Source organism: Salarias fasciatus, chromosome 14 (assembly GCF_902148845.1).
Source record: "Salarias fasciatus chromosome 14, fSalaFa1.1, whole genome shotgun sequence".
NCBI lineage: Eukaryota > Metazoa > Chordata > Actinopteri > Blenniiformes > Blenniidae > Salarias > Salarias fasciatus.
In genome coordinates, this window is record NC_043758.1 from 1888400 (window position 1) to 1916378 (window position 27979).

A 27979-nucleotide genomic window follows, 5' to 3' on the forward strand; every position below is an offset into this window, starting at 1 on the left:
AGGAAACTTTTACTTCCACATTGCAACACGAAGAGCCGGAAAGTAATCAGATTACACTGAAGAATGACTGTAACGTAAATACATTTAATCTAGTTATTCCAGTCTCAGTGAGTCAGTTGATTAAATGAAATCTGTAAAGCTAACCTCCACATTACAGACCATCTTACTCCTCTAAGATCCAGATTATAGAGCATCTTCCTACTTCTAACATCCAGCCTACAGAGCATCTTCCTCCTCCTCCTAAAGGAACTGTGTTTAGAAGAAATAACTGGCAGCAGTCATCAAGGTTCAACAGTCTTGTCAAGCAGGCACAAAGCATCAGGAAAGAGAACAAAGACTTGAACAAGTTTAAAATGTGTCTGAATTGTTTATGTTTTGTTTTAGTTTGGTTACCTTTAACACAGGGGGCTGTTCCCACAGAGCGGCTTCCTCCCTCCTCTGTCGGACTGCTCAGAGCTTCCTGATGCTGTGCAGAGCAGGAGGAAGTCAGCCAGAGGCGACCATCAGAGCTCCAGACAGGTGAGGACCGCAGATCACTGCCCATCTCTTCCATCTGGACCAGGAACCTTCTGATTCCTCCACTCGGCAGAAGGAGAACCCAGGAACCAGCTGTTCGTTTTGTGGGTTTTGTGGTTCCTTTGAACTGAAAAGCTGCAGGTGGGTTTCTGTGCAGATGACAACATTTCATATTGAATTTTGATTTCCGTTCTGATTCGTAGCTCCTTGAAACCAGGCTTAACACGGGTCCTACGCTGGTTCACAGCTAGTACCAAACCGGTTCAGAACTCATTCCAAACAAGTGAACCGGTCCAGAACCAAGTCAACAATGAATTCACAAATCTGTCCATATCCTCAACTGGTTTGAAGTTAGTTTAAGATTGTTTCTTTTTTTTGGACTAAATTGAAGTTAGTTCCATATTTGTTTTTTGGACTTATGTTTCAAAATGATTTTGGACTAGTTTAAAGTTGGGTTAGGGTTAGTTGTTTGAGTTTGGGGTTTTGACTGGTTTGGAGTCGACGGTTTCTCAGGCAGGACTCTGCAGACCCAGGATCGCATTTCAAACCTTCTCCCAGCTCTGACCCTCCTCCCTCTGCTCTCAGAACCATGAGCCACCCCGGAGAACCAGGAACCACCACGTTCTTCAACTGGACCTCTACCAGCACGACCCCACCTCCCTGTGATCTCAACTCACCGGCCAACTTCTTCTTCGCAGCTTTTTACAGTCTGGTGTTAGTGGTGAGTCTTTTACACCCCACAGTTTCTGGGGGCCGGTACTGCAAACCACTGGTTCCCTCACAGTAGTTCCCTCACTGGTTCTCTAACTGGTTCTCTAACTGGATCCCTAAGAGTAGTTCCCTCAGCGGTGGTCCTGGTCTGCTTTCTGCTTTATTTTCTGAATGGTTTTGAACTTCCCACTAGATTGAGTCCGGTTTAAAGTGGGTTCGGACTGGTTTCAGGCTTTGACTCTTCTTTCTGACTAGTTTTGGACTAAGCTTTGTTCATTGTGAGATGGTTTTCCACTTGTTCTGGATCCGTTTTTTGATGGGTTTTAGTTCAGCTATTGGGCTGCATTCAGGCTGGTTTCAGACTGGTTCTTGGACTGGTTTCGGACTGGTTCTTGGACTGGTTGTTGTACTGGTTTCAGACTGGTTGTTGTACTGGTTTCAGACTGGTTGTTGTACTGGTTTCAGACTGGTTGTTGTACTGGTTTCAGACTGGTTGTTGTACTGGTTTCAGACTGGTTGTTGTACTGGTTTCAGACTGGTTGTTGAACTGGTTTCAAGCTTGTTTCAGACTATTTCCTCGTCTCAGCCTTTGTTCCTCCTCTTCACAGTTTCTTCTCTTCTAGTTGCTGTTGGACCAGTTTCTAGTATTTTTAGTGTCAGACTGATGCTGAAACCTGATTGGTGAACTCACTGCTCTTTAGCTGCTGGTTAGCCTAGCGTTAACTCCTTCCTGTGAATGGCGGTGTTCAGGTTTCGGAGATGATGGCGGACGCCGTTTCCCCTGCAGGTGGGTCTGCTGCTGAACGGCTTCACTCTGAAGGTTTACCTCTGCGGACCGGCGCCGACCGGCGGCGGCGTCGGCGTCTACCTGAAGAACCTGGCGGCGGCGGACTTCTTCCTCTGCCTCTGCCTCCCGCTGAGGCTGGCTCACTTCACCAGCAGCTCGCCTTCCCTGCAGCGCAGCTACTGCCACGTCGGCGCCCCGGCCTTCTACCTCAACATGTACGCCAGCATCCTGTTCATGGGCTACATCGCAGGAAACAGGTGATTCTCATACGTTAGCATGAATGCTAATGCTACCAGGTGTATTGTCTTCGTTTACGTTCTGTAATCTGATTACATCCACAACTGACTGTCATTAAATTTTATTCATTTTGGCCTAGATTGTGATTAAAAATATTTCTATAAATAATCTGATTTGATGGAATAATTAGTCAATTATTTAATCTGGAACCTTCATGTGCTAATATTCAAAAACTTACATCCCACAATTCTACAGTTTCATTTAGCAGACGCTTTTGTCCAAAGCGACGTACAACACAAGCAAGAATACAGACATAAGAAAGAAAGAAACCAACCACATCCTGAATTCGCAAAAAAAATCCATTTCTAGTTTGACTGCATTCAGGATGTAGAAGAGCAGAAAATCACGTCCCGAGAAGCGGCGGTTTGATCTCTGTGGAAGCGATCAGGAGCGGCACAATGGAGCAGCGGTTAGCTCTGTGGCCTCACTGTCTGTGTGGTTGATGCCGTCGTTTGTCTAGAAGGTTTCCTCTGTCTGGTCTCTTCCTCCAAACCCTCAACGTTTCCTCATTTCCTCTGAGACGAAGTTGGAGCGTTTCCAGAAAGTTGTGTTTGAAATGTCTCAGATCGCCATCGTCACATAAATGAGGTCAAAAAATGTGCTTCATGAGTGTGAACTGTGATCATTTAGATCTTTGAATGAAATGTTCTGTTTTCAGGACTCAGAACTCCCAACTTCCAGAACTCTGGAGTGAAGACAGTCAGCTGCAGGTGGAGCAGGTGGAGCAGGTGGAGGCGGGCCTCAGTGTTTGATTCCTGCTAAAAACTATTTGAATACGATTTGAATACAGTGTTTCAAACCATGACGGCTGTTGGTCTTTCCAGTTGACAGACGTCACATCGGGAACTTCAGCAGCTGCTGGAGGTTTTGATGCTGATGAAAGAATCTTGTTCAACTTCCCCCTCAGTGACTTCACTCTAACTCCACTCACTCCACCCTGATAATGCTAATGCTAATGCTAAGCTAGGACCACAGGGAAGGCTGTAGAATGAGCCTCAGATGTCGCTGGACTGTAGTGTCAATCTTCCGGTTTTCCAGCAAATCAATCTTGACGTAATGAATGATGGTCCTATTTTATTTCCCATCTTTTGTTCCATAAACACACAAAAGGAAGTTAGACTGTTTTCTGTTTGTTAATGTCCCAACGAGCAATGGGAGATGAGTCACTTTTTTGTCAACAGACGTCAAAATGAAAATCATTTTTCCCGTATTTGAATTTTCCGAATCAAAAAAAAAAAGAGGAAAGGTACGCTGACTTCTGGGATGACTCTTCTGAAGTGTTTCCTGAATGAAACCAGTTTTTGTTTGATATTTAGGAAAGGATCCATCCAGTCTTTTTCAGCTCTGAAAGCATTTGTAGCGTGTTTCCAGAGCGACCCGGCAGTGACGGCGGTGTTTCTGCCTTGGTGATGGAGGAACCAGCTCGTCTGCGGTCTGAGCTGCAGGTTTTCATGTGGTGGAGCTCAAAGTGTGGAAGTGGTCTGTGATGCCGGTAAACAGGCGAGCAGCTCTGTAGACGTCACAGAAGTCAAAGTGTCAGAGAATCGTCTTTCTCGGGTTCACACGGCGGTGACTTCCAGAGGGAACGCCAGACCTGGGGCGTTCTGGGGCGTGCTGGGGCATCATGGGGCGTTCTGGGGCATACTGGGGCATGCTGGGGCATCATGGGGCGTGCTGGGGCATCATGGGGCGTGCTGGGGCATCATGGGGCGTTCTGGGGCATCATGGGGCATCATGGGGCATCATGGGGTGTGCTGGGGCATCATGGGGCGTTCTGGGGTGTGCTGGGGCATCATGGGGCATCATGGGGCATTCTGGGGCGTGCTGGGGAATCATGGGGCATCATGGGGCGTTCTGGGGCATCATGGGGCATGCTGGGGTTCCACAGAGTCTGAAAACCTCTGGTGTTCCCATGAGGAGAACGCCGTTTCGTCTTGATCTATTCTCTAAATCCTCATTTTCAGCTTTCATTTTCATAATAACTACTTAGTGTTTCTCCCGTTGCCGTGGAAACGAGCATTGTTTCAGAACATTACTGTGTAAACAGAAAACTTTTCTGAAAGGAAAACCCAGAATGTGACGGTGTGGTTTCCGTTCCTGCAGGTATCTGAAGATCGTCCATCCTTTGGGGACTCACGTCCTTCAGACGGTGCGAGCGGCTCACCTGGTCTCCATGGTAACCTGGGCCTTCCTGCTCGCCATGACGTGCGCCTACGTGGCTCTGTGGTCCGTCACGCAGCGGGCGGTCGCGCCACGGGAACACAGCCTGCGCTGCGAGGTTCTGCACAGCCAGCAGCTGAAGACGTTCTACCGGGTCGCCCACGGCTCCATGGCCGCCATCTTCCTGCTGGTTCTCTGCTCGCTGCTCTTCTTCTACCGCCGGATGTCCCGCAGGCTCGCCGGGGCGCAGCGCCGCCAGCCGGTGACCGCGGGATCCCGGAGGCTGGCCCGCGGCCGCAGGAACATGCTGGTCCTCATGGGCGTGTTCTGCGTGTGCTTCGTGCCGTTCCACCTGGTCCGCCTGCCCTACACCTTCCTGTCGGACCGGAGCTGCCAGCTGAACCGAGTTCTGTTCTACGTGAAGGAAGTGACCACCATGCTGTCGGTCCTCAACGTCTGCCTGGACCCGCTCATCTACTTCATCTTCTGCAAGGCCTACAGGGCCCAGCTGGGCCAGAGGGGGGCGGGGCAGGGGGCGGGCCAAGGCGGGATCCGAGGGGCATTGAAGGGGGAGCTCAGCTCCACACAGGAAGCCCCCAACGGATAGAATCAGGGCAGGATCAAGGGACAGAACCAGAGTCAAAACCAGAACCAAAGATAGAACCAGGTCATCCAGAGGCAGAACCAAAGTCAAAACCAGAACCAGAACCAGAGATAGAACCAAATCATCCAGAGGCAGAACCAGAGTCAAAACCAGACTCTGAACTCGTTTCTCTAGCTCGTCTTTCTAAATGGTCTGTGGCCTTGAAGGCTCCTTTATTATTTGAAGCTCGGACCTGAATAGATCTATATGTAGAACTGTATGTGTGTGTTTACCTTGTTCTGTACGGCTCTTTGTGATTTCATCTGTGAAAACAGCTTCATCAATAAACTTTACTTACTTAGAGCAAGTGCCAGAGCCACAGCCAAAACCAGAACCAGAACCAGAACTAGAACCAGAGGTAGAGCCAGCATCAGTGCCACAGCCAAAACCAGAACCAGAGGTAGATCTACTGTATAACTGAAACCAGAACGAGAGAAGAACTACTGACAAAACAAGAACCAGGGCCGCAACCTGAGCCAGAACCAGAACTCCACCACTGGACCCCCCTGGATGGGTCCTGAACAAACCCTCACACCTTTAGATGTTCTAGCTGGAGCTGGTTGACCGCCTGCTGGTGGAACCGCTCTTTAAGCTCCAGTCGAACTCTTAGTTCTGATGAGGAAGGACTGCAGATTGACCTTAAAGCGATACTTCAACATTTTGGCAAATTGGCCCATTTAGGGCAATTCCCTAGTCATTTAGAACAGCCTACTTACTTTTTTTGTGAGGGCGAGCTGTTGTTTATTCAGCGGTGGGTCCGAGGAGAGCTTCACAGCAGACATAATGGAAGTGGATGGTACAGTTGCTTCCCTCGTCAAACTCATCAAATACACAATCCAACAACCCCAAAACACTCTGGTGGACATGTTATAATCCGCACATTCACTACGCTGTGAAATATTAATGCAAAATTCCGAGATTGAGTGGTTTTTGCGAAGATTGCTAAGACGGAACTACTTACTAAACATGGCGTCTGGGCGTAGTGATCTCATAAGAAAAAGTAGTTCCCAGTATTTGCTTCAGTGTCGTAACGCTACAATATTATTTGTAGGTGTTTCACAGCGTAGTGAAGGTGCAGATTATAACGTGTCCACCAAAGTGTTTTGGGGTTGTTGGATTGTGTATTTGATGAGTTTGACGAGGGAAGCAACTGTACCATCCACTTCCATTATGTCCGCCGTGAAGCTCTCCTCAGACCCACCGCTGAATAAACAGCTCGCCCTCACAAAAAAGTAAGTAGGCTGTTCTAAATGACTAGGAAATTGCCCTAAATGGGCCAATTTGACAAAATGTTGAAGTATCGCTTTAAAGGAGCACAGCGCAGTTTGCTCGTTTTATGCAAAACACCGACCCCTGCAGGCCTTAGGCGTAACTGTAGCTTAGTGAAAAGCTCGTGTCTGTGACTTGTGCCCATGTACGTGCACAGAAGAGGGGAACTCCTTCCTCGCTCTTTTAGTAGCGCTCGAGTAAGATTTAAGTTTCTTTTGCCTGGTGGAGTCTGTGTGGAGCTGTGGCAGTGCTAGAAGCCGGTCTTTTCTTACTTTCTGGAAGCTCCATCCTCAGTACTGCTCAGTTGTTGCTGCTAAGCATCTGGCGGAGTAATGGCGGACAAAATGAAACTTAAGGATTACCAGGCCAGCGGGAAAGCGCATTACGTCAAGCTCAGAGCGATTCGTACCCGAATCACTCATATTGCTGTGCCTTCAGCGCCCTGCACAGGAAAATAGGAGCGACTGCGATCTTGCAAAAATAGCTCTTGCTGCCCATCAGGCAAAGGTGAGAACGTGTGTGGGTGTGAATAATTGATAATTATTACCTCCGCCAGGAGGTTATGTAATCATGTTGGTTGGTTGGTTTGTTGGTTGGTTGGTTGGTTGGTTGGTTGGTTTGTTAGCAAGATCCCGGAAAAAGTAATTGACGGATTGCAATGAAACCTTGTGGAAAGGTGGGTCTTGGGCTAACTTAGAATTGATTAAATTTCGGTGAAGATCCGGATCACTGTCTGGATCCAGGATTTTTTTAAGGATTCTTTATCATTGAGAGATAGGGAGTCTTTCACATGGTTGGGCAGGCCCGCCGACAGGGGGCGACAAACGCCTGGTTCACACAGGACGCGTCCCTTCCGACGCGGAAGTGGGAAGCGCCGCGCACCGACTGTCAGATCGGTGCTCCGTTAACCTATCTGACGGTTCATACAGGAGATGCAGGGGACCGCCTCGTGCGTAGCGGCTCGCGCTGTGGACCGCGGCCGCTCCGCTCCTCTCTATTTTCTCCGCGAGCCTCGCGCCGTGCACCGCCAGATGTAAAGCTGGACCGAGCAGATCGCACCTCACAGGAAGTCGGGAACGGAAAATATGAGAGAATCCGGTCAATTTTCAAATTAAAATGAAGTAAAATAACATAAATTATGTTGCTTTTCAGTTTTCCTTTTCAGATAAACACACACATACACACACACACACACAGGGAGAGAGGGCGACAGAGAGAGGCACCGCATGCTGCAGCGCTCCGCTCTGATCACACCAGCGATCACAATGTGTGATTATATACGGTGTTCTTATGGCTGTTGGTGACTGATTTGAGCTGTGGCGGAGGTCTGCCTCTCTGAGTGCCAATTTCTAGTTTAATATTTAAAACTGCGCTTTGCCCCCTTTAAAGTGAGTGTGTGTGTGTGTGTGTGTGTGTGTGTGTGTGTGTGTGTGTGTGTGTGTGTGTTTGGGATTTAAAGGTTGTGTTATTCTCTGAAACCTTCATCAAACATCAGTAACGTCACTTTCTGCAAAACCTTCATGAACCTTTAAACATCAATTCAGACTGAAAGCTGCACCGTGAACTTTGACCTTTATTGGATTCTTCACATTCGTATAAGACAGACGAGGAGCTGACGGTGAGTTCAGACTCTGTTCCACTTCAACAGAGCTTAAGAGCGCTTCGTTAGCTAATCATCATGATGACACTTCCACAAGGGATCCAGTTCAGTTAGCTCTGCTGATCTGGACCTTTAATGATGTTTGAGTAGTTTCACATAACAACCAGCCAGCAGCACGTTAGCAACCGCTGTGGCTAGCGACCTGGTGTGGCTAACAGCCGGTGTTGCTAATGGCTAGCGGCTGATCAACAACCGGTGTGGCTAACGGCCGGTGTGGCTAGCAGCAGGTTAGCGACCGGTGTGGCTAACGGCTAGCGGCACGTCAGCAGATCATCGTTGGAATCTGAACAATCAGCAGAGATGAGAGCTTCCAAGCTTTAGATGATCTGATGAAATCTGCTGAATTCTATTGATCGACTTTCTTCCTCCGTCAGTCCTCCAGACAGAAAAGAAGGCGGAGTCTGAGAGTTTCACCTGTGGCGTTGCAGCAATCGGGCACAAAAACACAGCTGATGTCCGGTGAGAGCGACCAATCGGGACGCGCCTCATTTGGGTTTTTCCTTCTCGGTAAACTAACGAACAGAAACAATGAAAAGCAGCTGGAGTGGAGCTGAAAACAGGCGTGTTCAAATAAATAATGATCAGGTTATAAAGAAATGGCACAGCAGAGTTAAGAACGATAAAACACGTGAGATTAAAAAAAAACTTTAAATAGTTGTGCTGAAAAATAAATTCTAATAAAAACTAAATAAAGACGAGTGCTAAAGATAAAATGAGCTGCTTTGGTGCAACAGAAGAGTTCAGTCCAGGAGGGATTAGGCTGCTGCAGTCCAGCCAGTTGGATCTGGTCTGGTCCGGTCTGGACCCGGTCTCGTCAGGTCTGACCCGGATCAGATCTGGTCCGAGGCGGTCTACGCAGCCACACAGTGGTTGGTTCTGCGCGACACGACGTATCCTCTTCTGCAGACGCAGCGGAACGAGCCGTCGGTGTTCACACAGCGAGCGTTCACACACGGAAACTCCATGGCAACACTGTCCTCACACTCGTTTACATCTGTGAACACACACACACACACACACACACACACACAGTTTCTCTTAGCTTCTCTTTCTAAGGACTGGATGTTGGTAGATTATAAAAGCTAACATCAGATTTTAGAGCATCTTCCTCCTCTACTTGTACAGTAACTCGCTCCTCTGTCTCTGATCTGTGTTACACCTTCATGACGTTCAGGTCAGTTACCGATGCAGGTCATGGAGGTCATGTCCAGCTCGTATCCGGGGTAACAGTCGCAGGTGTAACCCTCGGCAACGCGGATACACCGGCCGTTCTCACAGCCGTGCAGTATCCCACAATCCTCAGCGGCGCTCAGGCCATAGGACTCGTAACGCCCTGGTGAGGAGGAGGAGGAGGAAGAGGGGATGGAGCAGAGGAACCAGCTGTCTTGTGTTCGTCTCACATCAAGCATTGAGAGGTTTTGCGGCTCCGTCAGGTCTCGTACTCACTCTCGTACAGCCTCCTCGGCGCTCCTGCTCCTCCTCTGCTCCGGTCGCCGTACGGGGGGAACGGCGGCCCCGGCCTCCACCTCCCGTCCTCCTCCTCCCCCTCCTCCCCGCCGGGCAGCGGCGCCAGGCTGAGGGCGGGGGCGTCGGGCCGCGCCCCGAACCCCAGGTCGGCCCGGGGGTCGGCGGGGAGGCGGAGGGAGGGGGTGCGGCCGTCGGAGGGGGGGACGAAGTCTCCTTCAGAGAAGTAGCTGGTGCTGGGGGAGAGACGGACAGGAGTCAGACCGAGCAGAGGACGCCGCTCCGCCGGACGGAGAACACCACACCTGAAGTCAGGGCGACGGTACGAATCGTCCGGCAGGCCGACGGAGGCGGGGCTCCGCCCCCCGAAGCCCTGCCTGCTGCCCCCTGCTGGGGGGTAATCCTCATAGTCCGACCGGCTGAAGTCTCTGCCGGGAACCAGAACAGGAGGGAAGAAGTCCAGACCGTACGGCGGAAAGAGTCCTGAAGAGCAGGACACGGATGAAACCAACATCTGTTCTCCTCCTCACACCTGGAGAACATCTGAGAACAGCCACCAAACCGGGCTTCAGCTCACCTCCTCCACCCCCCGCTCCTCCTCGCACTCCTGCCTCAGGCCCGGCGGGGTCTGGATAAAGGTCCGGCGACACCGGAAGAGGAACGGAGCTGCACAGGCTGGCGTAGTCCTCTGCACAGAGACAGGCGGACTCACAAAACCACCAAACCACCAAACTACCGGGTCCAGGTCAGGTCAGTGTCCGACGGCTGCACTGTGAGACTGTTCTTGGTTGTTGACAAGTCAGTGTTGGCTGTTGTTGGGGTGTGAGGCTGCTGGTGTGTCAGACTGTTGGTCGATGTTGGCGTGTGGGTGTGAGACTGTTCGTGGTTGTTGATGTTCCAGGCTATTGGTGTGTGAGACTGTTGGTTGTTGGTGGTGGTGGTGGTGACTCCGACTGTTGGTGTGAAGGAATATTGGTTGATATTGTTAGTGTGTCAGACTGCTGGCTGTCGTTGGGGTCTGAGCCTGCTGGTGTGTCAGACTGTTTATGTTGCTGTGTGAGACTGCTCGTGGTTGTTGATATTCCAGACTACTGGGGTGTCAGACTGTTGGTTGTTGTTGTTTGTTGGTGTAAGGGATTGGTTGATGTTGTTAGTGTGTGAGACTGTTGGTGTGTGAAAGTGTTCATATTGCTGTGTGACAGTGTTGGTGGGTATTGATGAGTCAGACTGTTGGTGTGTGGGACTATTGGTTGATGTTGTTAGTGTGTCAGATTGTTGGCTGTTGTTGGGGTGTGACACTGTTTATGTTGCTGTCTGAGAGTGCTGGTGGTTGTTGGTGTGTCAGACTGTTGCTTGGTGTTGATGAATCAGACTTCCGGTTGGTGTTTACCGGAGTCGGATGGAGGGCAGAGGGCACAGCCCATCCCCCAGCCGTCTCCATACAGACAGCAACAGTCGGTAAAGGTGACCTGAGCCCCCAGCAGAGGACTCTGACACAGCAGGTCTGCAGAGACCTGCTGCCAGCAGACCGACAGGTTCTCATCTGGAGGACGGGAAAGAGGGACAGGAGGGACAGGGGACATGGGACAGACACAACAATCATGAAAACAGGAATCACACATGATGGACAAATGTGGAAACAATGAGTGTCATTTTTTAAAGACAGCTGAGACCCAAAACAATCTTCTGGACCGTCAGTGTCGTCCAGCCCCGGTTCTTCGAAGATGAGCAGAAAACCGATCCAAACCTGGCAAACTTCACATAACCGCAATCAACTCTGGACTGTTTCATGTCCAACCTCTGCCCTATGGCCAACCTCCACCCAATCTCCAACCTCCCATTCCTGTCTACAATTTTGAACGGGTGTAGCCTCACCGCTCCAAAGCCACATGGCCTTCAAAGATCTGGACAAAGCTTTCAGTCTGGACTCTGGCCCAAACACTGGACTGAAACAGCTCTGCTCAGAACATCCATCCTCCTCCACCTCACTGCTGCCTTCAGCACCATCCACCTCTCCATCCTCCTCCACCTCACCAGCCCACTGCAGCAGCCTCCTTTCTGATTTACCCTCCAAGCAAACTTCAAACGCCTCCACCCATCTCTTCAGCCACACCCGCTCACCTCCATCAACGCTGTCCTTCAACATCTCCACTGGCTCCCTGTCAAACAATGCAGAACATTCAAGCTCCACCTCCTCAACCACAATGCCCTCCATCACCAGGCCCCCTCTCTTTACTTTCTTTAATTCGAGAATGAAACAGATGCAGTCAGAGAAGAAGAAATCAACCTGGAATCTGAGATGCTCATTCAGACGTCAGGAGAAAATGCGCCTCTATGCAGACGACAGCAGTGTTTCTGGTCCAGTGCGTCACACTGCGGGGGGTCTTACCCACGGTGAGGTGGGACGAGTTGACGCAGTTCCTCTGGGTGTCGTCCAGGACCAGCGGCGGCGGGCAGCTGCAGTAATACGAGCCCACCGTGTTGACACAAACTCCGCCCACACAGCTCTCTTCCTCACACTCGTCGTGGTCTGAGAGACACACACACACACACACACACACACACACACACACACACACACACACACACACAGGATTGACGGCTGGGCAGGGGGAAGGCTGAGGGGCAGGGAGGCGGAGGGTTTCGTACCGACACACTCCAGCAGTGTGCTGTTATAAACGTATCCGCTGGAGCAGTAGCAGCTGTATCCCGGGATGTTGTTCACACACACGCCGTTCTTACACACCTCTGGATGGAAGCGTTTACACTCGTCCACATCTGGAAGAGCAGAGTAAAAGAAGAAGAAAGAAAAAGAAGTTATTTTAAAGTGTTGATTTTATTTTAAAAGTGTGTGTGTGTGTGTGTGTGTGTGTGTGTGTGTGTGTGTGTGTGTGTGTGTGTGTGTTTACCAGTGTAACTGAAGGCCCCTGCTCCAGCTGTGATGTACCCTCTCCCGCTGGGGCACAGAGATAGAAACTGGGCTGAAACACACACAGACACACGGGCGGTGGTTGAGAGCTCGGCGGCTGACCTCTGACCCTGCGGCCGTGCCGTGGCGGTCTCACCTGTGTGTGTGGGGGGGCAGCGGTGGTACTGGCAGCCCAGGCCCCAGCCCTCCCCCACCGTGCAGCAGCACTCCTGCTGGCTGCTGTTGGTGGCCAGCAGGCTGCAGGTGCCGCGGTCCGCCAGGTGGTAGTAGCACTCTCTCAACTCCCCGGGCCGAGGGGGGGGCAGGTCCACAGCGTGAGGGGGGGCGGAGGGGGAGGAGGAAGAGGAGGAGGAGGAGAAGGAGGAGGAGGACGACGACGAGGACGAGGACGAGGAGGAGGAGGTGGAGGTGGAGGAGGAGGGGAAGGAGAAGGAGGAGGAGAAGGGGAGTCTCGCTGTGTCGAAAGGAAAATCACACTCTGACTGGAAGACATCCTCACCATTATCTGTGTGTGTGTGTGTGTGTGTGTGAGACCTTTGTCCATAGTGACGTGCGTACCTGCTGCTGTCCTCACACACTCTCTGCTGGGGGGGTCGAACTCAAGTCCCGCTTGGTCACACACACACTGGAAGGATCCCGCCATGTTGACACAACGAGCCGAACCGCACACACCCGGCTGAGACACACACTCATCCACATCTGACACACAACGACACATAAACGCGTTCACAGCTCTGTGAGCTCAGAGGGCTTGTGTGTGTGTGTGTGTGTGTGTGTGTGTGTGTGTGTGTGTGTGTGTGTGTGTGTGTGTGTGTGTGTATGGACACTGACCTGCACACCGGCCGCCGTCCGTCCCCTGGTAGCCCGGCTCACAGGAAGTGAGACAGCGGAACGAACCGATGGTGTTCTCACACCGCTGAGACACACACACGGACCCACCAGAGGACACACACTCATCTACGTCTGAGGGGTGGGGGGGGGGGGGGGGGGGGGGGGGGGGGGGGTCAGTGAAGCTGAACAGAGTTCTTAGACCAATACAGTGTGTGTGTGTGTGTGTGTGTGTGTGTGTGTGTGTGTGTACCGAGGCAGGCGGTCCTCTCAGGGTTGCTGGTGAAGCCGGTTTGACACACACAACTGAAGGAGCCGTCAGTGTTCACACATCTTCCATCTGAACACACACCAGGCCTGACACACTCGTCCACATCTACACACACACACACACACACACACACACACACACACACACACACACACACACACACACACACAGGATAAAGGTTACTGACTGAAGTGAAGCCGGAGCGTCGGCGCGGTGGCTCACCAAGACAGGCCGTCCGGTTGGCGCTCAGTCTGAACCCGGGGGAACACACACAGGTGAAGGAGCCGGGGGTGTTCACACACTCCCCCCGGGAGAAGCACAGGTCGCCCTCCACACACTCGTCGATGTCTGAGAAGAGCAGCGGCCGATGACTGAGGAGTGGGTGAGAGGTGGACGGCGGACGGCGTGCTGCTTCGCTCACCTCTGCACTGCCGCCCCAGGCCCACGGTTCGATACCCGGGCGCGCAGTCGCACCTGAAGGAGCCGGGCGTGTTCACACACAGCTGCTCCGCCTCACACACTCCGACACGCACACACTCGTCCACATCTGCAGCAAACAGCAGAGAGACAGAGGACATTGTTCCTGTCAAGTGTCAGAAAGTTCTGGAAGGTTCCGGGTGTCTCTGGCCGCTCCGGCGCCATTTGTCACCTTGACAGACGCCATTCAGGCTGCTGAATCCCGGCTGACAGGAAACACACCGGTACGAACCCACCGTGTTCACACACTGCTGCCCCGGACACTGGGAATCCTGCGCACACTCGTCCACATCTGGGACAGACACACACACAATTTGGAGATTTCATTGTTCACAGACCTAATAAAGACTTGCATTTTCATTGTGTGTGTGTGTGTGTGTGTGTGTGTGTGTGTGTGTGTGTGTGTGTGTGTGTGTGTACCTGTACACTCTCCACTGACACTCTGGTATCCAGATGCACAGTCCACACAGCTGTAGGATCCCTCAGTGTTCACACACTGCTGACCGGGACACGACTCAGAGTTCTCACACTCGTTTATGTCTGCAAACCCACACACACACACACACACACACACACACACACACACACACACACACACACACACACACACACACACACACACACACACCAGAGGATATTTAGTTTAAAGAATAAAACATATCAGCGGACCCACCACCCGCCGAGGGAACCGTAGGGGCCGGGTGCAGTGTGGATTGGGCGGATTGGGTGGCAGCCGACGGCAGGGTGCACGGCGACCCGATCCTTGGACACAGAGACTACCTCTAGGGACATTCCATGTCCCTAGAGGTCCCTAGAAATCCCTAGAGGTATGTCACCTCGTTGCGGGGGGAAGGAACCCGAGCTTGTGAGGGAGGTCGGGAGGAATCGGGCTCACCTCCACACACATCCTGGGCTCTGGAACCCAACCTCTCATGAGCACGCTCCAAAGGGTGCTCGAGGGTTCGTGGGAGTTCTTGTGTGGGGTGCTTCGGGAATACGGAGTCCGGGGCCCCTGTTTAAGGGCCATCCGGTCTCTGTATGACTGGAGTAGAAGTCTGGTCCGCATTGCCGGTAAGTCGGACTTGTTCCCGGTGCATGTTGGACTCCGGCAGGGCTGCCATTTGTCATCAGCTCAATCTTTATGGACAGAATTTGTAGGTGTAGCCAGGGGTAGGAGGGGGTCCAGTTTGGGGACCACAGGATTTCATCTTTGCTTTTTACAGATGATGTTGTCCTGTTGGCTTCATCGAACCTGGACCTGCAGTATGCTCTGCGGCGGTTCGCAGCCGAGTGTGAAGTGACATGGATGATGATCAGCACCTCCAAATCGGAGGCCACGGTCCTCAACTGAAAGAAGGTGGCTTGCTCTCTCCAGGTCGGTGGAGAGACTCTGGCCCAAGTGGAGGAGTTTAAGTATCTTGGGGTCTTGTTCACGAGTGGGGAACGGATGGAGCATGAGACTGACAGGCGGAGCGGTGCAGCGTCTGCAGTGATGTTGTATCGTTGTATCGGTCGTTGTATCGGTCCATCGTGGTGAAGAAGGAGCCGAAAGGCGAAGCTCTCGATTGACCGGTCAATCTATGTTCCCACCCTCATCTATGGTCATGAACTTTGGGTCATGACTGAAAGAACAAGATCCCGGATACAAGCGGCTGAAATGAGCTTCCTCCGTAGGGTGGCTGGGCGCTCCCTTAGAGATAGGGTGAGGAGCTCAGTCACCAGGGAGGAGCTCAGAGTAGAGCTGCTACTCCTCCACATCGAGAGGAGCCAGCTGAGGAGGCTCGGGCATCTGTTTAGGATGCTTCCTGGACGCCTCCCTGGGGAGGTGTTCCAGGCATGTCCCACCGGGAGGAGACCCTGGGGAAGACCTAGGACATGCTGGAGAGACTATGTCTCTCTGCTGGCCTGGGAACGCCTTGGGATCCTCCCGGAAGAGCTGGAGGAAGTGTCTGGGGACAGGGAAGTCTGGGCATCTCTGCTGAGACTGCTGACTCCGCGACCCGGTTCCAGACAAGAGGTAGAGAATGGATGGATGGAACATATCGTTGAGTGATGTGAGTTTAATCTATAGGTGGCAGCGTTGAGTAATTTTTATTTTTCTGTGTGTGTGTGTGTGTGTGTGTGTGTGTGTCTTTGTACCTGTACATAGTCTGTTGGTCAGTGTGTATCCAGCACGACAGGACACACACCTGTAAGATCCCACAGAGTTCACACACATCTGCCCAGGACACTGAGATGGTTCTGCACACTCATCAATATCTACACAAAAACAAACACACATAACAGAGAGTTATTTCTTCTCTGACTGATTGATTGACTTGTTGACTTATTGATTGACTGACTGACTGACTGACTGAATGATCCATACCTGTGCAGGTGTTGTTCTTGAGCTTGTAACCATGATGACAGACACAGCGAAAGCTTCCAGGTGTGTTCTCACAGCGACCATTGGAGCACGGAGCCTGACGACACTCGTCAATGTCTGGAACAGATACAACAACACAATCCATCTCCTTCACCGTGTTTGTGTTACCTGTGCAGATGTGTGTGATGCCTGTGCAGGTGTGTGTGTGTTACCTGTGCAGAGCCTGTTGAGCAGTCCGTAGCCTGGCCTGCAGGACAGGCAGCGGTACGAGCCCTGAGAGTTTATGCACTCCTGCCCGGGACACTGCAGAGGGTCCAGACATTCGTCCACGTCTGAAACGAAGCAGACTTCAGAGCCACTCCGGCCCAGCGAGGCGTCATCGGCATACAGTCGTTCCACAGCCATGTTTACCTGTGCAGGTGTTCCCGCTGAGCTTGTAACCGAGGTGACACACACACCTGTAGCTGCCCGGCGTGTTGTCGCAGCGGCCGTGGCCGCAGGGATTCTGCACGCACTCGTCAATGTCTGAGGATCCGCCGGGAGACACGTTAACTCCAGATCACCTGCTCTCACCTGAGCCCGCCGGCGAAGCGTGTCTCACCTTGGCAGCGTGTTCGCTGGGAGCCGAGCTGGAATCCCTCGTCACACACACACGTGTGTGTCCCACCGGGCTGATCCACACACAGGCCACGCCCACACACGCCTGGTCTGCTCTCACACACACCTCGCACTGCTGCAAGTACATAGACACACACACACACACACAAACACACACACACACACACACACACACACACACACACACACACACACACACAAACATTTAGTTTCTGTACCTGTAAAGATTTAATGTACCATATTGGCCCAAATAAAAGACGATGTTTTTTTTCAGAAATTGTCTCCTCCAAAATGGGGTCGTACGATAATCGAGGACTAGATTGTCGTTATACATCCACGCTGCTAGATGGAGCCAAAGTACCGGTGACCAGGACGTAAATGGAGCGTCACACAATGATCTGATGAAAAATGGAGGAACGTGACCATCTGGAACTAAGGACACTAGACAAGTGAGCAAACAACAGAGGTGAAGTTTTGATGCCAACTTTAAACTGATGGTTCAACACAGAAGAGTCAATAAACAACTGCCAAGCTCCCAAGATATATTAAACTTAATTATTAATGCATATGAAGTTGAATAGAACTTGCATTTGATGGTTATCAAGTTATTTACATCACTAATGCAGTTATTGAACCTTTGAGGTTCTTATTTGTTGCTTATTCACTGAGTCATAGCCTCAGATTTTGAGAAAGGGAATATAGTTTATTTAATGCTGCAGTAATATTTCTTGATCTCATATCACATATAATGTTGTCTATGTTGTAAGTTTTCCTAGAATAACTGTACAATAAAAACTTGTTTTATGAGTCACCTTATTGTCTTCAACATATTTTTATTTTCACAAAATGATATTTGAAAACTTGAAAATTCCCGGGGAAATTTTGGCTTTGTGCCTGCCAGCTGCTTCCGAATATGTGTGTGTGTGTGTGTGTGTGTGTGTGTGGTGTGTTTGTGTATTTGTATAACTTCTCCATACTCCTCCTGTGAGCTCTGAGCTGCGATCAAATGGAAAAGACCGAAAAACCTGCAAGAAGTTACAAAAAGCAGAAAAAAGTTACAAAATCTTGAAAAAGTTGAAAACATCTTAAAAATGTGGAAAAAAGCTGATAAAGGCTGAAAAAGTTGAAAAAGGGTTAAAAAATTAAAAAAAAAATTGAAAGAAGCTGAAAAGGGTTGAAAAATTGAGAAAAGTTGAAAAAAAGTAGAAAAAGTTACAAAAAGTTCAGAAATGCTGAAAAAATGTCACAAAGTTGAAAAAGCAGAAGAGAACAGTAAACAGCAATAGAGTCAGTGTCAGAGTAACAGAGGATCAATAGAGCTCCAGTCTTAATGGAAAACTCCAGACTCATCAAGCAGCAGTCAGCACAACAGGTGTGTCTGTTGCTATGGAGACCAGCTGCACAGCAGCCATGACAGTGAATCAGCACTTTTTCATGCAGTGCGCATGGTTGAAAAAAATGGCGTTTCTCGGGGACCGAGGGGCAAAATTGAAAAAAGTTTTTTCACAGTGTGAATCACAAGCCTTTCATGGATGTGTCCTGAAAATGTCATGTCTGTAGGATCATCCATTAAGCCATACCGATTGTGTGAACACGAGTGAAGTTTTGGATTCAGGCGTCTCCGAAATGTATTGGAGCGGATGGGAGAAAATCCTGCGCTCTCCTCAAACAAATGCCTCTGGAGAGAGAACCGTTTGTGATAGAGACAAAGGCTACGTTCACACTGCAGGGCTTAATGCTCAATTCGGATTTTTTTGTGAAATCCGATTTTTTTGCGAGTTCGTTCACATTTACAATGAAATGCGACTTGTCTCCCGTCTGAACGGAATACCACCCAAAAGTGTCCCGCATGCGCAGAAGAGGACATAACGACATCTCGCAGCAGCGCGCTTCAGTGTTTGCGGAACCCACAAACAAGAAACAGAATCTGTAGCTTTTCAAGCGTCGATGATTGATTTAAGAACTGATAAAACACGCCTTCTTACAACTGAACACTGAGCAATCATTTGAGCACAGCGCTTCTAATCAGCTGCGCCGAGCTCCATCTGTGTGTGTGTGTGTGTGTGTGTGTGTGTGTGTGTGTGTGTGTGTGTGTGAGAGAGAGAGAGAGAGGGAGGGAGAGAGAGAGAGAGAGAGAGAGAGAGAGAGAGAGAGAGAGAGAGAGAGAGAGAGAGGGAGAGAGCGCACATGTGGATATTATTTATTTTTTTCTCTCCATTGTCCTGGCGCTGCAGAATTTAGCGAATGAGAAGGAAGAGAGCCAAGTTTTTGGCCATGGCGTTTTGTGGGGCAGTGGCAGCAACATCCGTCCAGAGAGACGCAGCCAGGAGTGGTGGGACAGTGATGTGAGAGGCTTTGATGATACGGAGTTCAATAATAATTTTCGGATGACAAGAACTCCCTTAATGTACGTCTGCGAGCGCCTTTTTTTAACACTCACGGTAAGACACACGTCTTCGGCGCCCCATATCTTGACGTGCAGGTCAGATAAATGCACCCTGGCCGTTCAGACTGAAGTCGCATGGCAAAAGATCAGATACGTATCGGATTTAGCACCACATATCCAAGTGGCCTGGGTCGCATTTGAAAAAAATCGGATCTGTGTCATTCAGACTGTCAGGAAAAGATCCGATACAGGTCACATAGTGGCAAAAAAATCGGATTTGGGTCACTTCAGCCTGAAGCGTGAACATCGCCAAAGTGACTCAATTGTATGTGTCACAAGAAAAATCCCTACGTTTTGAGGGGTAATGTCCAGATTGAGCCAGAAATGTGGCCAGGAGGACAAGTACAGATTTTTTGTTTTGGTTTAAATTGAGAGCTTCCCCCACTCTAACCACCACTCTCCCACTCTAGCTTTTCCAATACGCACCCATGATAAACTCCAAAAACGGCTGAAATTCTCTCCGTACTTGAAGGCTCACAGTTTAAATTTGGTAAAAGATATTGAAATGAGGTTTTCACAGGTGTGTAGAGGACAAAAATGCCTACGTTTTGGTGAAAACATGACATCTCTGAAAGTATGGCGACTCACCGTGGAGTTGTTCGGGGATGAATTTTTAGTGATTTTCAGAAAAAGTCTATGGGAAATGAATTTGACGAAAATGCCGGTTTTTGGGAATTTTCTCGGCAATGTTTTGCTGGAACGCCAAGAAAAGTCATAGAACACTATTCCCGGAATTTAGACACGTTTTTATGTGACTTTTGTGGTGCTGCTCCAAACGGTGCAGGACTAGTTTTCCGGCAAAGTTTTTGTGTCAGAAGAATAACAATTATTATAAAATGTCGACCTTTGATGAGGTCCGCCTGGGATAGTAATCTTTGGACCTTGCCAAGGCAGGCACAAAGAAATAGGGGTCGTCTTAGAATTAGAGTCGTCCTATATTCGGGCCAATACGGTAAATCAGCACAGATTTGCATGGAGATGCTCCACTCACTGAGGACTTTGTTGGGTCGGGGTGTCGAGTTCACAGCCGGTCGAGTGTCCCTTCTGTCTGCAGGCTGCTGAGGAAGAGACCCGGAGGAGGAGGAGGAGGAGGAGGAGGAGGAGGAGGAGGAGGAGGAGGAGGAGGAGGAGGAGGAGGAGGAGGAGCGAGCTCCTGCTGAAATGACACCACCAGTGGACAATGATTCAACATGAACTGTAAAATAAATGTTTTCTATCTGGAACCTGTGCATCACTTCAAGGTTGCAGAAGGAACTTTTGATCGTTCCCACTGTTCCAAGTAGTTCCATTGTTCCCGGTGTAACGTGTCCTTCAGCCTGTGTTGGACTAACATTGCGTCTGGATGTATCCTTAATGTCACCGGTGTCCCCAGTCTCCCCAGTATTGTCAGTGTCCTCAGATTTTCACAATCTCCCCAGTATTCTAAATGTCCCCGGTATTCTAAATGTGCCCGGAATTCCCAGTGTTCCCGATATTCCCAAAGCCTCCAGTATTGCCAAAGTCAGCAACCAGAGCCCCAGTGTCATTACCAGTTTTAAACAGAACATCAGGTTTCCTACGGTGGCGTTTCTCTACTCTTCAGTCGCTCGCTCACCATGGAAACAGACCCCGTTAGTTATTTCTTAGTTACCTTGACTCCCACTGGACGCTGGCCTCTGTTGAGCCCTGGATGATGGAACGGAGTCCGGCTGGCTCTGCTGGTCCAACAGTCCCCCCTGGCCGGCCGTGGCGCCCTCGGTGCTGGGCTGTACGGGCCGAGAAGAGGACCGGGAGATTGGAGGAGGCTGAGGATGGAGCTGGGGCGGACGCTGAGGTGGAGCTTGAGGTTGAGGTTGTGGTTGAATCCGTGGTGGAGGCTGGGGCGGAGCTTGTGGTTGAATCCGTGGTGGAGGCTGGGGCGGAGCTTGTGGTTGAATCCGTGGTGGAGGCTGGGGCGGAGCTTGTGGTTGAATCCGTGGTGGAGGCTGGGGCGGAGCTTGTGGTTGAATCCGTGGTGGAGGCTGGGGTGGAGCTTGTGGTTGAATCCGTGGTGGAGGCTGGGGCGGAGCTTGTGGATGACTGTGTGTGGTCACAGCTGGTCCAGGTCTGGAGCTGCTCCCTCCAGCAGATGAAGTTTGTTCAGGCTGAGAACTTGAAGCACTGCTGCTACTTGATCCAGAACCAGAACCAGAACCAGAACCAGAACCTGGCAGTGAGACAACAGCACAAAATGAGCTTCTTCAGACTCTCCTGAAATCCCACGTTTCACTAGAAAGGCTTCTAATTCTGGTAAAAACAGCAGGGGGAACGGACCTGTTCTGAGGAACCGATTCATCAAAGCTCTGGACCCAACCTTTGGTCCACAGATCCTCCAGTCCATCTCAGAGACACTCAGTGACTCAGTGACAGTGAAGAAAACCTCCGGTGGAACCCTCGACTGGACCCCCACCCCCCAACCCCACCCTGATGCTCAGACAATGTGGCTGATTCCATCAAATTAACCCTACAAGAAGAACATCTGACTGCGATCAGATCTCTCTGCCATCACCACGGCAACCAGTTACCGCCATAACTTGAAGTGGGAAAGAGGACTCAAAACCTCAGAGTCTAAAACGGTGAGACAGGTGGAGACGTGAAGACTCTCCACCTCTGAGGTTAGAAACCACTGCAGCAGAAGTTGGACTCTCCTTTAGCTTTTTGACTGTTTTCCAGTCTACTTGTCTCGTCTGTCTCACTGCGCTCCCACCTCGTCCTCACTGGAGTCACCATAGCAACCGGAGTCAGCAGCTGATTGGCTGGTTGCATAGTGTCCCTCTGTCTCATGTCAGTGAAGGGTTTTTGAAGTTGGATCACTTCTCAAACCAGACGTCTGTCCTGAAACTGTCCCGATCTGTTTCACAGTGAACGTCGGAGAAGTCAGTCGGCTGAGGCACGTTACCGTGGCGGTCCTGGTTACCGTGGCGGTCCTGGTTGCCATGGGTTACCAGCTGAGCTCCTCGGCCGCCCAGCTGCTCGTTGACTCTCTGGTTGAACTGAAGAGCCGAGGCGGAGTAGTGGTACCCGGGTCCGGCGGGGCAGATCTCCTTGAAGGCCACTGCAGACGCAGGCAGACAGAGCGGTGAGCAGCCACATCGCCCCCCGCAGGCAGAGAGGAGAGTTTCAACGCACCCGAGCCGAAGTAGGGGCAGCGCTCGCAGCTGGGGCCCCAGGCCTTCCCCACCCGGCTGCAGCAGCAGATCTGCTTGGTGATGCTCTTCAGGATGGGAAGAGAACAGGAGGACGGTCCGAGACCAGGACCCAGGACCCGGTGACACTGACCCTTCTCCTCCGAGATCACACTCTGGGCTGAGGGGCGGGGCAGGGAGGAAGAGGAGGGGGAGGAAGGGGAGGATCAGCCAACGGGACAGAGAGACAGCGGCTCTTCAGACAACAACAATAATCTGACAGAAATGAAAACCTGTCAAAGACTCCACACAGAATATGCCGTTTCCATGGCAACGTTTCAGGTGAAAACACGTCATTTCCGTGTTTTAGTTTGGCCTCTACACAGCAGCGTTGTGAAGAACAGGTGTTCAAACTGTTGGTTCTGGTAAAGGAACCACACACACACGCACGCACACACACACACACACACACACACACACACACACAGCAGAGTTTCACAACAGCTGTGTGAGGGAGCCATTTTTGAAATGCTGTGTTTTCAGTGACTCTGAGCAGCGTTGCCATGGAAACGGACAATCAAATCTCAACTGGAGTTTTCAGTTGTCAGTCTCCTTGGTGACGCTGCGTTCGCACCGAGACGCCGCTGCAGCCGGAGCTCATCTGTTACCGGGCGGACCGGCATCCTGCACCTCCTGCTCCTCCTCAGAGAATGCCAGTCAGAATAAGGTGGAACTCCCGTCAGAGTGACGTCTGCTGATCTGCAGCAGGGTCTGGATTCACCCGGCAACAGGAAACCGGACAGAACAATGCAACGCCCATCACTTCAGTTCAGTTCTGATGAACAAACGTTAAAGATTCAGAGTCAGGATTTCATCATTCTTAAAAAGAAAAAAGAAAATTTAGAAAAAAGTTCTCAAATCGTCCTGATGAGAGTCCACCTTATTCCTGTGTGTGCGTGTGTGTGTCTGTGTGTGTGTGTGTGTGTGTGTGTGTGTGTGCGTTACTTACAGATGCAGATTCCATGTGTGGCGTCGAGGATGAACCCCGCCTGACACACACAGCTATAGCTCCCCCTGGTGTTCACACAGAGACCGTTCTCACAACGCCCCGGCTGGAGGCACTCATTCACATCTACACACAAACACACACACACACACACACACACACACACGCGCGCGTTCACATGCGTCAAAAAACACTTCCCAAAAATGAAAACACGTTACCACCCTATGACTCCAGTCTAGATGGTATACTGTTATACAAGCACACACACACACACACACACACACACACACACACACACACACACACACACACACACACACAGTCTCTCCTCTGGTGTGTGTGGGTCAGTGAGAGAGGAGCAGAGAGGCTGCTGTGGAAACATCTGTCCAGCTCAGGCTGCCAAGGCTACCAGGAACACACAAGATGAGCAGCGAGGAACTACTGCAGCACACTTCCACTACACAACAAACTGCACGTGTGTGTGTGTGTGTGTGTGTGTGTGTGTGTGTGTGTGTGTGTGTAGTTTAAACTCACCCACACACTCCGTCCCATTGCTGTGTTCAAACCCAACTGGACAGTTGCTGGTGTTTTTAACTGTAGACGAACAGGTTCATTGGCAGAAAAAGATCAATTAGAAAGAACAACTTTACGTGAAAAATACAAACATTTCAAACCCACAGCCAGAGGGGCATGTCTATGTTTCAGATGGGGGTTTGTCTATAAGCGGTGTCAACGTTAACAATTTTTTTCTACACGTGTAACTGGGACTTCTAACCAACGTGTAACCCATTACATGGCACGTCAGAGATTTATCTTTTTCTATTGCCGTTGCGCTATATGACCACTAGAGGGATCTGTCTCTATTGAAGTACAGTCCCTTATAATCACATTAAATCAAAGACATTCCACTAGTTATTAGACAACAGGGCCACCATTTCAGCTATTAAGTTTACATGCTCACTAAGTATCTTTTCACATTTGATTTGTTGTATATATAATCCCTCATGCTATTGTGAACCGCTAGTGGTAGTGGTATTGTAAACCAGCTTTGCCTGACACGGCCTACACCCAAGAGTAGTTTCAGTTTGAAAAGCTGCCACACAGCGCTCCGCTTGTTGTTAGCTACCATCGCGCCCACAAGTGAACTTGAACGCAAGTCTGTTTCAGATGGAGGGGTGTGTATATGTTTCAGATTTGGTGGAGTGTACATGTAACGAGCCCGGCCGGGCTCAGCCCGAAGGGGTGACATGGGCCAACCCTCAGGCGGACCCACCGCCTGCCGAGGGAACCGTAGGGGCCGGGAGCAATGTGGATTGGGTGGCAGCAGACGGCAGGGTGCCTGGCAGCCCAATCCTCAGACACAGAGACTAGCTCTATAGGGACATGGAATGTCACCTCGTTGGGGGGGAAGGAGCCCGAGCTTGTGAGGGAGGTTGAGAGGTACCGGCTAGATGTAGTCAGGCTCACCTCCACACATAGCCTGGGCTCTGGAACCCAATCCTCGAGGGATTTGGACTCGAGGGATTTGAAGGGTTGGACTCTCCACTTCAGCCCACCTTGGTGAGAGGCTGTGTGGGTTTGCTTATAGCCCAGCAGCTCAGCCGCCATATGTTGGAGTTCTCCCCGGTCAACGAGAGGGTTGCATCTCTGCACCTTCGGGTGCATTGATATGTAACTCAATGTTGTTGCGGCTTACGGGCCGAACAGCAGTGCAGCGTACCCAGCCTTCTTGGAGTCCCTGGGAGGGGTGCCAGACAGTGCTCCGGCTGGGGACTCCATTGCTGTACTGGGGGACTTCAACACTCACGTGGGCAGCGAGAGTGAGACCTGGAAGGGGGTGATTGGATCGCACAGCCTCCCTGATCTGAACCCGAGTGGTGTTTTGTTGCTGGACTTCTGTGCTAGTCACAGTTTGTCCATAACGAACACCATTTTTGAGCACAGGGGCGTCCATAAGTGCACTTGGCAACAGGACACTCTAGGTTTGAGGCCGATGATCGACTTTATCGTCGTGTCATCTGACCTCTGACCTTCTGTCTTGGACACTCGGGTGAAGAGAGAAGCAGAGCCGTGGACCGATCTCCACCTGGTGGTGAGTTGGATTCGCTGGCGGAGGAAGAAACCGGACAGACTTGGCAGACCCAAACGTTTTGTAAGGGTCTGCTGGGAACGTCTGGTGGAACCCTCTGTCAGCAGAGTTTTCAACTCCCACCTCCGGGAGAGCTTCTTTCATGTCCCGAGGGAGGCTGGGGACATTGAATCCGAGTGGACCATGTTCTCCACCTCCATTGTCGAAGCAGCTGCCCCGAGCTGTGGTCGTAAGGTCTCTGGTGTCTGTCGTGGCGGAAACCCCCAAACCCGGTGGTGGACACCGGAAGTAAGGGATGTTATCCAGCTGAAGAAGGAGTCCTATCGAGCCTTGTTGACTCCAGAAGCAGCTGACAGGTACCGGCAGGCCAAGCGAACTGCAGTCCGAGTGGTTGTGGAGGCAAAAACTCGGGTCTGGGAGGAGTTCGGGGAGGCCATGGAGGAGGATTACCGGTCGGCCTCGAAGAAATTCTGGCAACCTGTCCAGCGCCTCAGGAGGGGAAAGCAGGTTTCCGCTAATTCTGTTTACAGTGGAGGTGAGGAGTTGCTGACCTTAACTGGGGATTTATAGGATGATGGAAGGAATACTTCGAGGACCTCCTCAATCCCGTCACCTCGGGTCCTGGTCGCAAAACACTCAACCAGCTCTATACATTCCAAAGGGACTCGAGGGTTGGAGAAGGCGTTCCACCATGTCCCTCCTGGTGCCTTGTGGGGGGTGCTTCAGGAATACGGAGTCCGGGGCCCCTTGCAAAGGGCCGTCCGGTCTCTGTGTGACCGGAGAAAGCATCTGGTCCGTCCTTTGAGGATCAGCACCTCCAAATCCGAGGCCATGGTCCTCAATCGGAACAAGGTGGCTTGCCCTCTCCAGGTTGGTGGAGAGACTCTGGCCCAAGTGGAGGAGTTTAAGTATCTTGGGGTCTTGTTCACGAGTGGGGGACGGATGGAGCGTGAGACTGACAGGTGGAATGGTGCAGTGGCTGCAGTGATGCGGTCATTGTATCAGTCCATCGTGGTGAAGAAGGAGCTGAGCCAAAAGGCAAAGCTCTTGATTTACCGGTCAATCTTCGTTCCCACCCTCACCTATGGTCAGGAGCTTTGGGTCACAACCGAAAGAACAGAATCCTTCATACAAGCGGCTGAAATGAGCTTCCTCCGTAGGGTGGCCGGACACTCTCTTATTGATAGGGTGAGGAGCTCAGTCACCAGGGAGGAGCTCGGAGTAGAGCCGCTACTCCTCCGCATTCAGAGGAGCCAACTGAGGAGGCTCGGGCACCTGGTTAGGATGCCTCTTGGACGCCTCCCTGGGGAGGTGTTCTGGGCATGTCCCATCGGGAGGAGACCCCAGGGAAGACCCAGGACACGCTGGAAAGACTGTGTCTCTCGGCTGGCCTGGGAACGCCTTCGAATGCTCCTGGAAGAGCTGGAGGAAGAGTATGGGGACTGGAAGTCTGGGTATCCCTGCTTAGACTGCCCCCCCCCGCGACCCGGCCCTGGATAAGCGGTGAAAAATGGATGGATGGATGGATGGATGGATGGATGGATGGATGGATGGATGGTACATGTAACGTAAATATTTCTGGCTCCAGATTAAACCGGTTTCTTCAGGATTGTGGAGTCAGAGCAGCTCTGGAGGAGCCACAGCCCAACTCAACAACACTGATGATGTTTTGTTTATTAAAACATTTTCTCCTTCTCATTGGAGACATTTTCACGTCAATCCCAAACATGATCCAGCTGGCAGAGTGCGTCATGGAGTTCTGCTTTAAAAGGTGTGTTGCATCACTGATCTGAAGTCAGACTGCAGCCAACACACAGTGTGCGTGTGTGTGTGTGTGTGTGTGTGTGTGTGTGTGTGTGTGTGTAAGAGAGAGGGACAGAGAGAGAGAGAGAGAGTGTGTGTACTGCACACACAGATGCAGATGTTCAGTGTGCTAAAGGCCTCCAGTCCCACAGAGCTGCATTCCTTCACTGTTAGTCAGCTCTACTCCATCACAGTGTGTGTGTGTGTGTGTGTGTGTGTGTGTGTGTGTGAGGACCCTTCATTCAGTTACTGTATGTCCTCATAATGATAGAAACACAGATAGGAGTGTGTGATAAGGTTGATTATATAAGCAGACCGTTGTGAACAGAGCAGGTGACTCGTGGAGCTCCTCGGGGCTCGAACCGAGGATCCGGTCAGATCAAGTTTCAGCTCCCACTGCGGCCCATTACTGATTGGTCACATTTGTAGAACTCCAAACATAAACAAGCTGGATGTTTGTGAGGCTGAACAGAAGCACCCGGAGCGGCGGGAGGACC

The 27979-nt window shown here is 51.1% G+C and overlaps 3 protein-coding genes across 4 annotated transcripts in view; 2 read left to right on the forward strand and 1 right to left on the reverse strand.

The window, feature by feature from the left end:
- LOC115400121 (P2Y purinoceptor 14-like) overlaps positions 1–27979 on the forward strand; it is a 234482-nt gene that overhangs the window by 25894 nt on the left and 180609 nt on the right. The gene's annotated exons all lie outside the window — the stretch shown is intronic.
- On the forward strand, positions 483–5429 carry LOC115400115 (P2Y purinoceptor 14-like). Of its 2 annotated transcripts, XM_030107774.1 has the most exons (5): positions 492–519; positions 590–657; positions 1102–1237; positions 2015–2271; positions 4415–5429. In XM_030107774.1, the coding sequence occupies exons 3-5, from the start codon at positions 1106–1108 to the stop codon at positions 5076–5078; spliced, it is 1053 nt and encodes a 350-aa protein (XP_029963634.1). In that variant the 5' UTR covers positions 492–519; positions 590–657; positions 1102–1105; the 3' UTR covers positions 5079–5429. The 2 variants fall into 2 exon arrangements, with proteins under 2 accessions (XP_029963635.1, XP_029963634.1); XM_030107775.1 differs by lacking the exon at positions 590–657 and having other exon boundaries at positions 483–519.
- LOC115400099 (latent-transforming growth factor beta-binding protein 4-like) overlaps positions 7944–27979 on the reverse strand; it is a 28569-nt gene continuing 8533 nt past the window's right edge. Inside the window, exons 6-33 of the mRNA XM_030107754.1 lie at positions 24125–24184; positions 23594–23716; positions 22589–22765; positions 22359–22514; positions 21072–21626; positions 20433–20597; positions 16979–17110; positions 16789–16902; positions 16590–16709; positions 16381–16494; positions 16152–16271; positions 14433–14552; positions 14185–14304; positions 13957–14082; positions 13758–13883; positions 13518–13640; positions 13268–13399; positions 12995–13135; positions 12573–12890; positions 12417–12488; positions 12157–12285; positions 11897–12037; positions 10898–11050; positions 10085–10195; positions 9813–9990; positions 9490–9743; positions 9227–9376; positions 7944–9037 (exon numbers count right to left, since the gene is read on the reverse strand). Coding sequence (XP_029963614.1) covers positions 8895–9037; positions 9227–9376; positions 9490–9743; positions 9813–9990; positions 10085–10195; positions 10898–11050; positions 11897–12037; positions 12157–12285; positions 12417–12488; positions 12573–12890; positions 12995–13135; positions 13268–13399; positions 13518–13640; positions 13758–13883; positions 13957–14082; positions 14185–14304; positions 14433–14552; positions 16152–16271; positions 16381–16494; positions 16590–16709; positions 16789–16902; positions 16979–17110; positions 20433–20597; positions 21072–21626; positions 22359–22514; positions 22589–22765; positions 23594–23716; positions 24125–24184 — 4373 coding nt within the window. The 3' untranslated portion in view covers positions 7944–8894. The remainder of the gene's footprint in view (positions 9038–9226; positions 9377–9489; positions 9744–9812; positions 9991–10084; positions 10196–10897; positions 11051–11896; positions 12038–12156; positions 12286–12416; positions 12489–12572; positions 12891–12994; positions 13136–13267; positions 13400–13517; positions 13641–13757; positions 13884–13956; positions 14083–14184; positions 14305–14432; positions 14553–16151; positions 16272–16380; positions 16495–16589; positions 16710–16788; positions 16903–16978; positions 17111–20432; positions 20598–21071; positions 21627–22358; positions 22515–22588; positions 22766–23593; positions 23717–24124; positions 24185–27979) is intronic.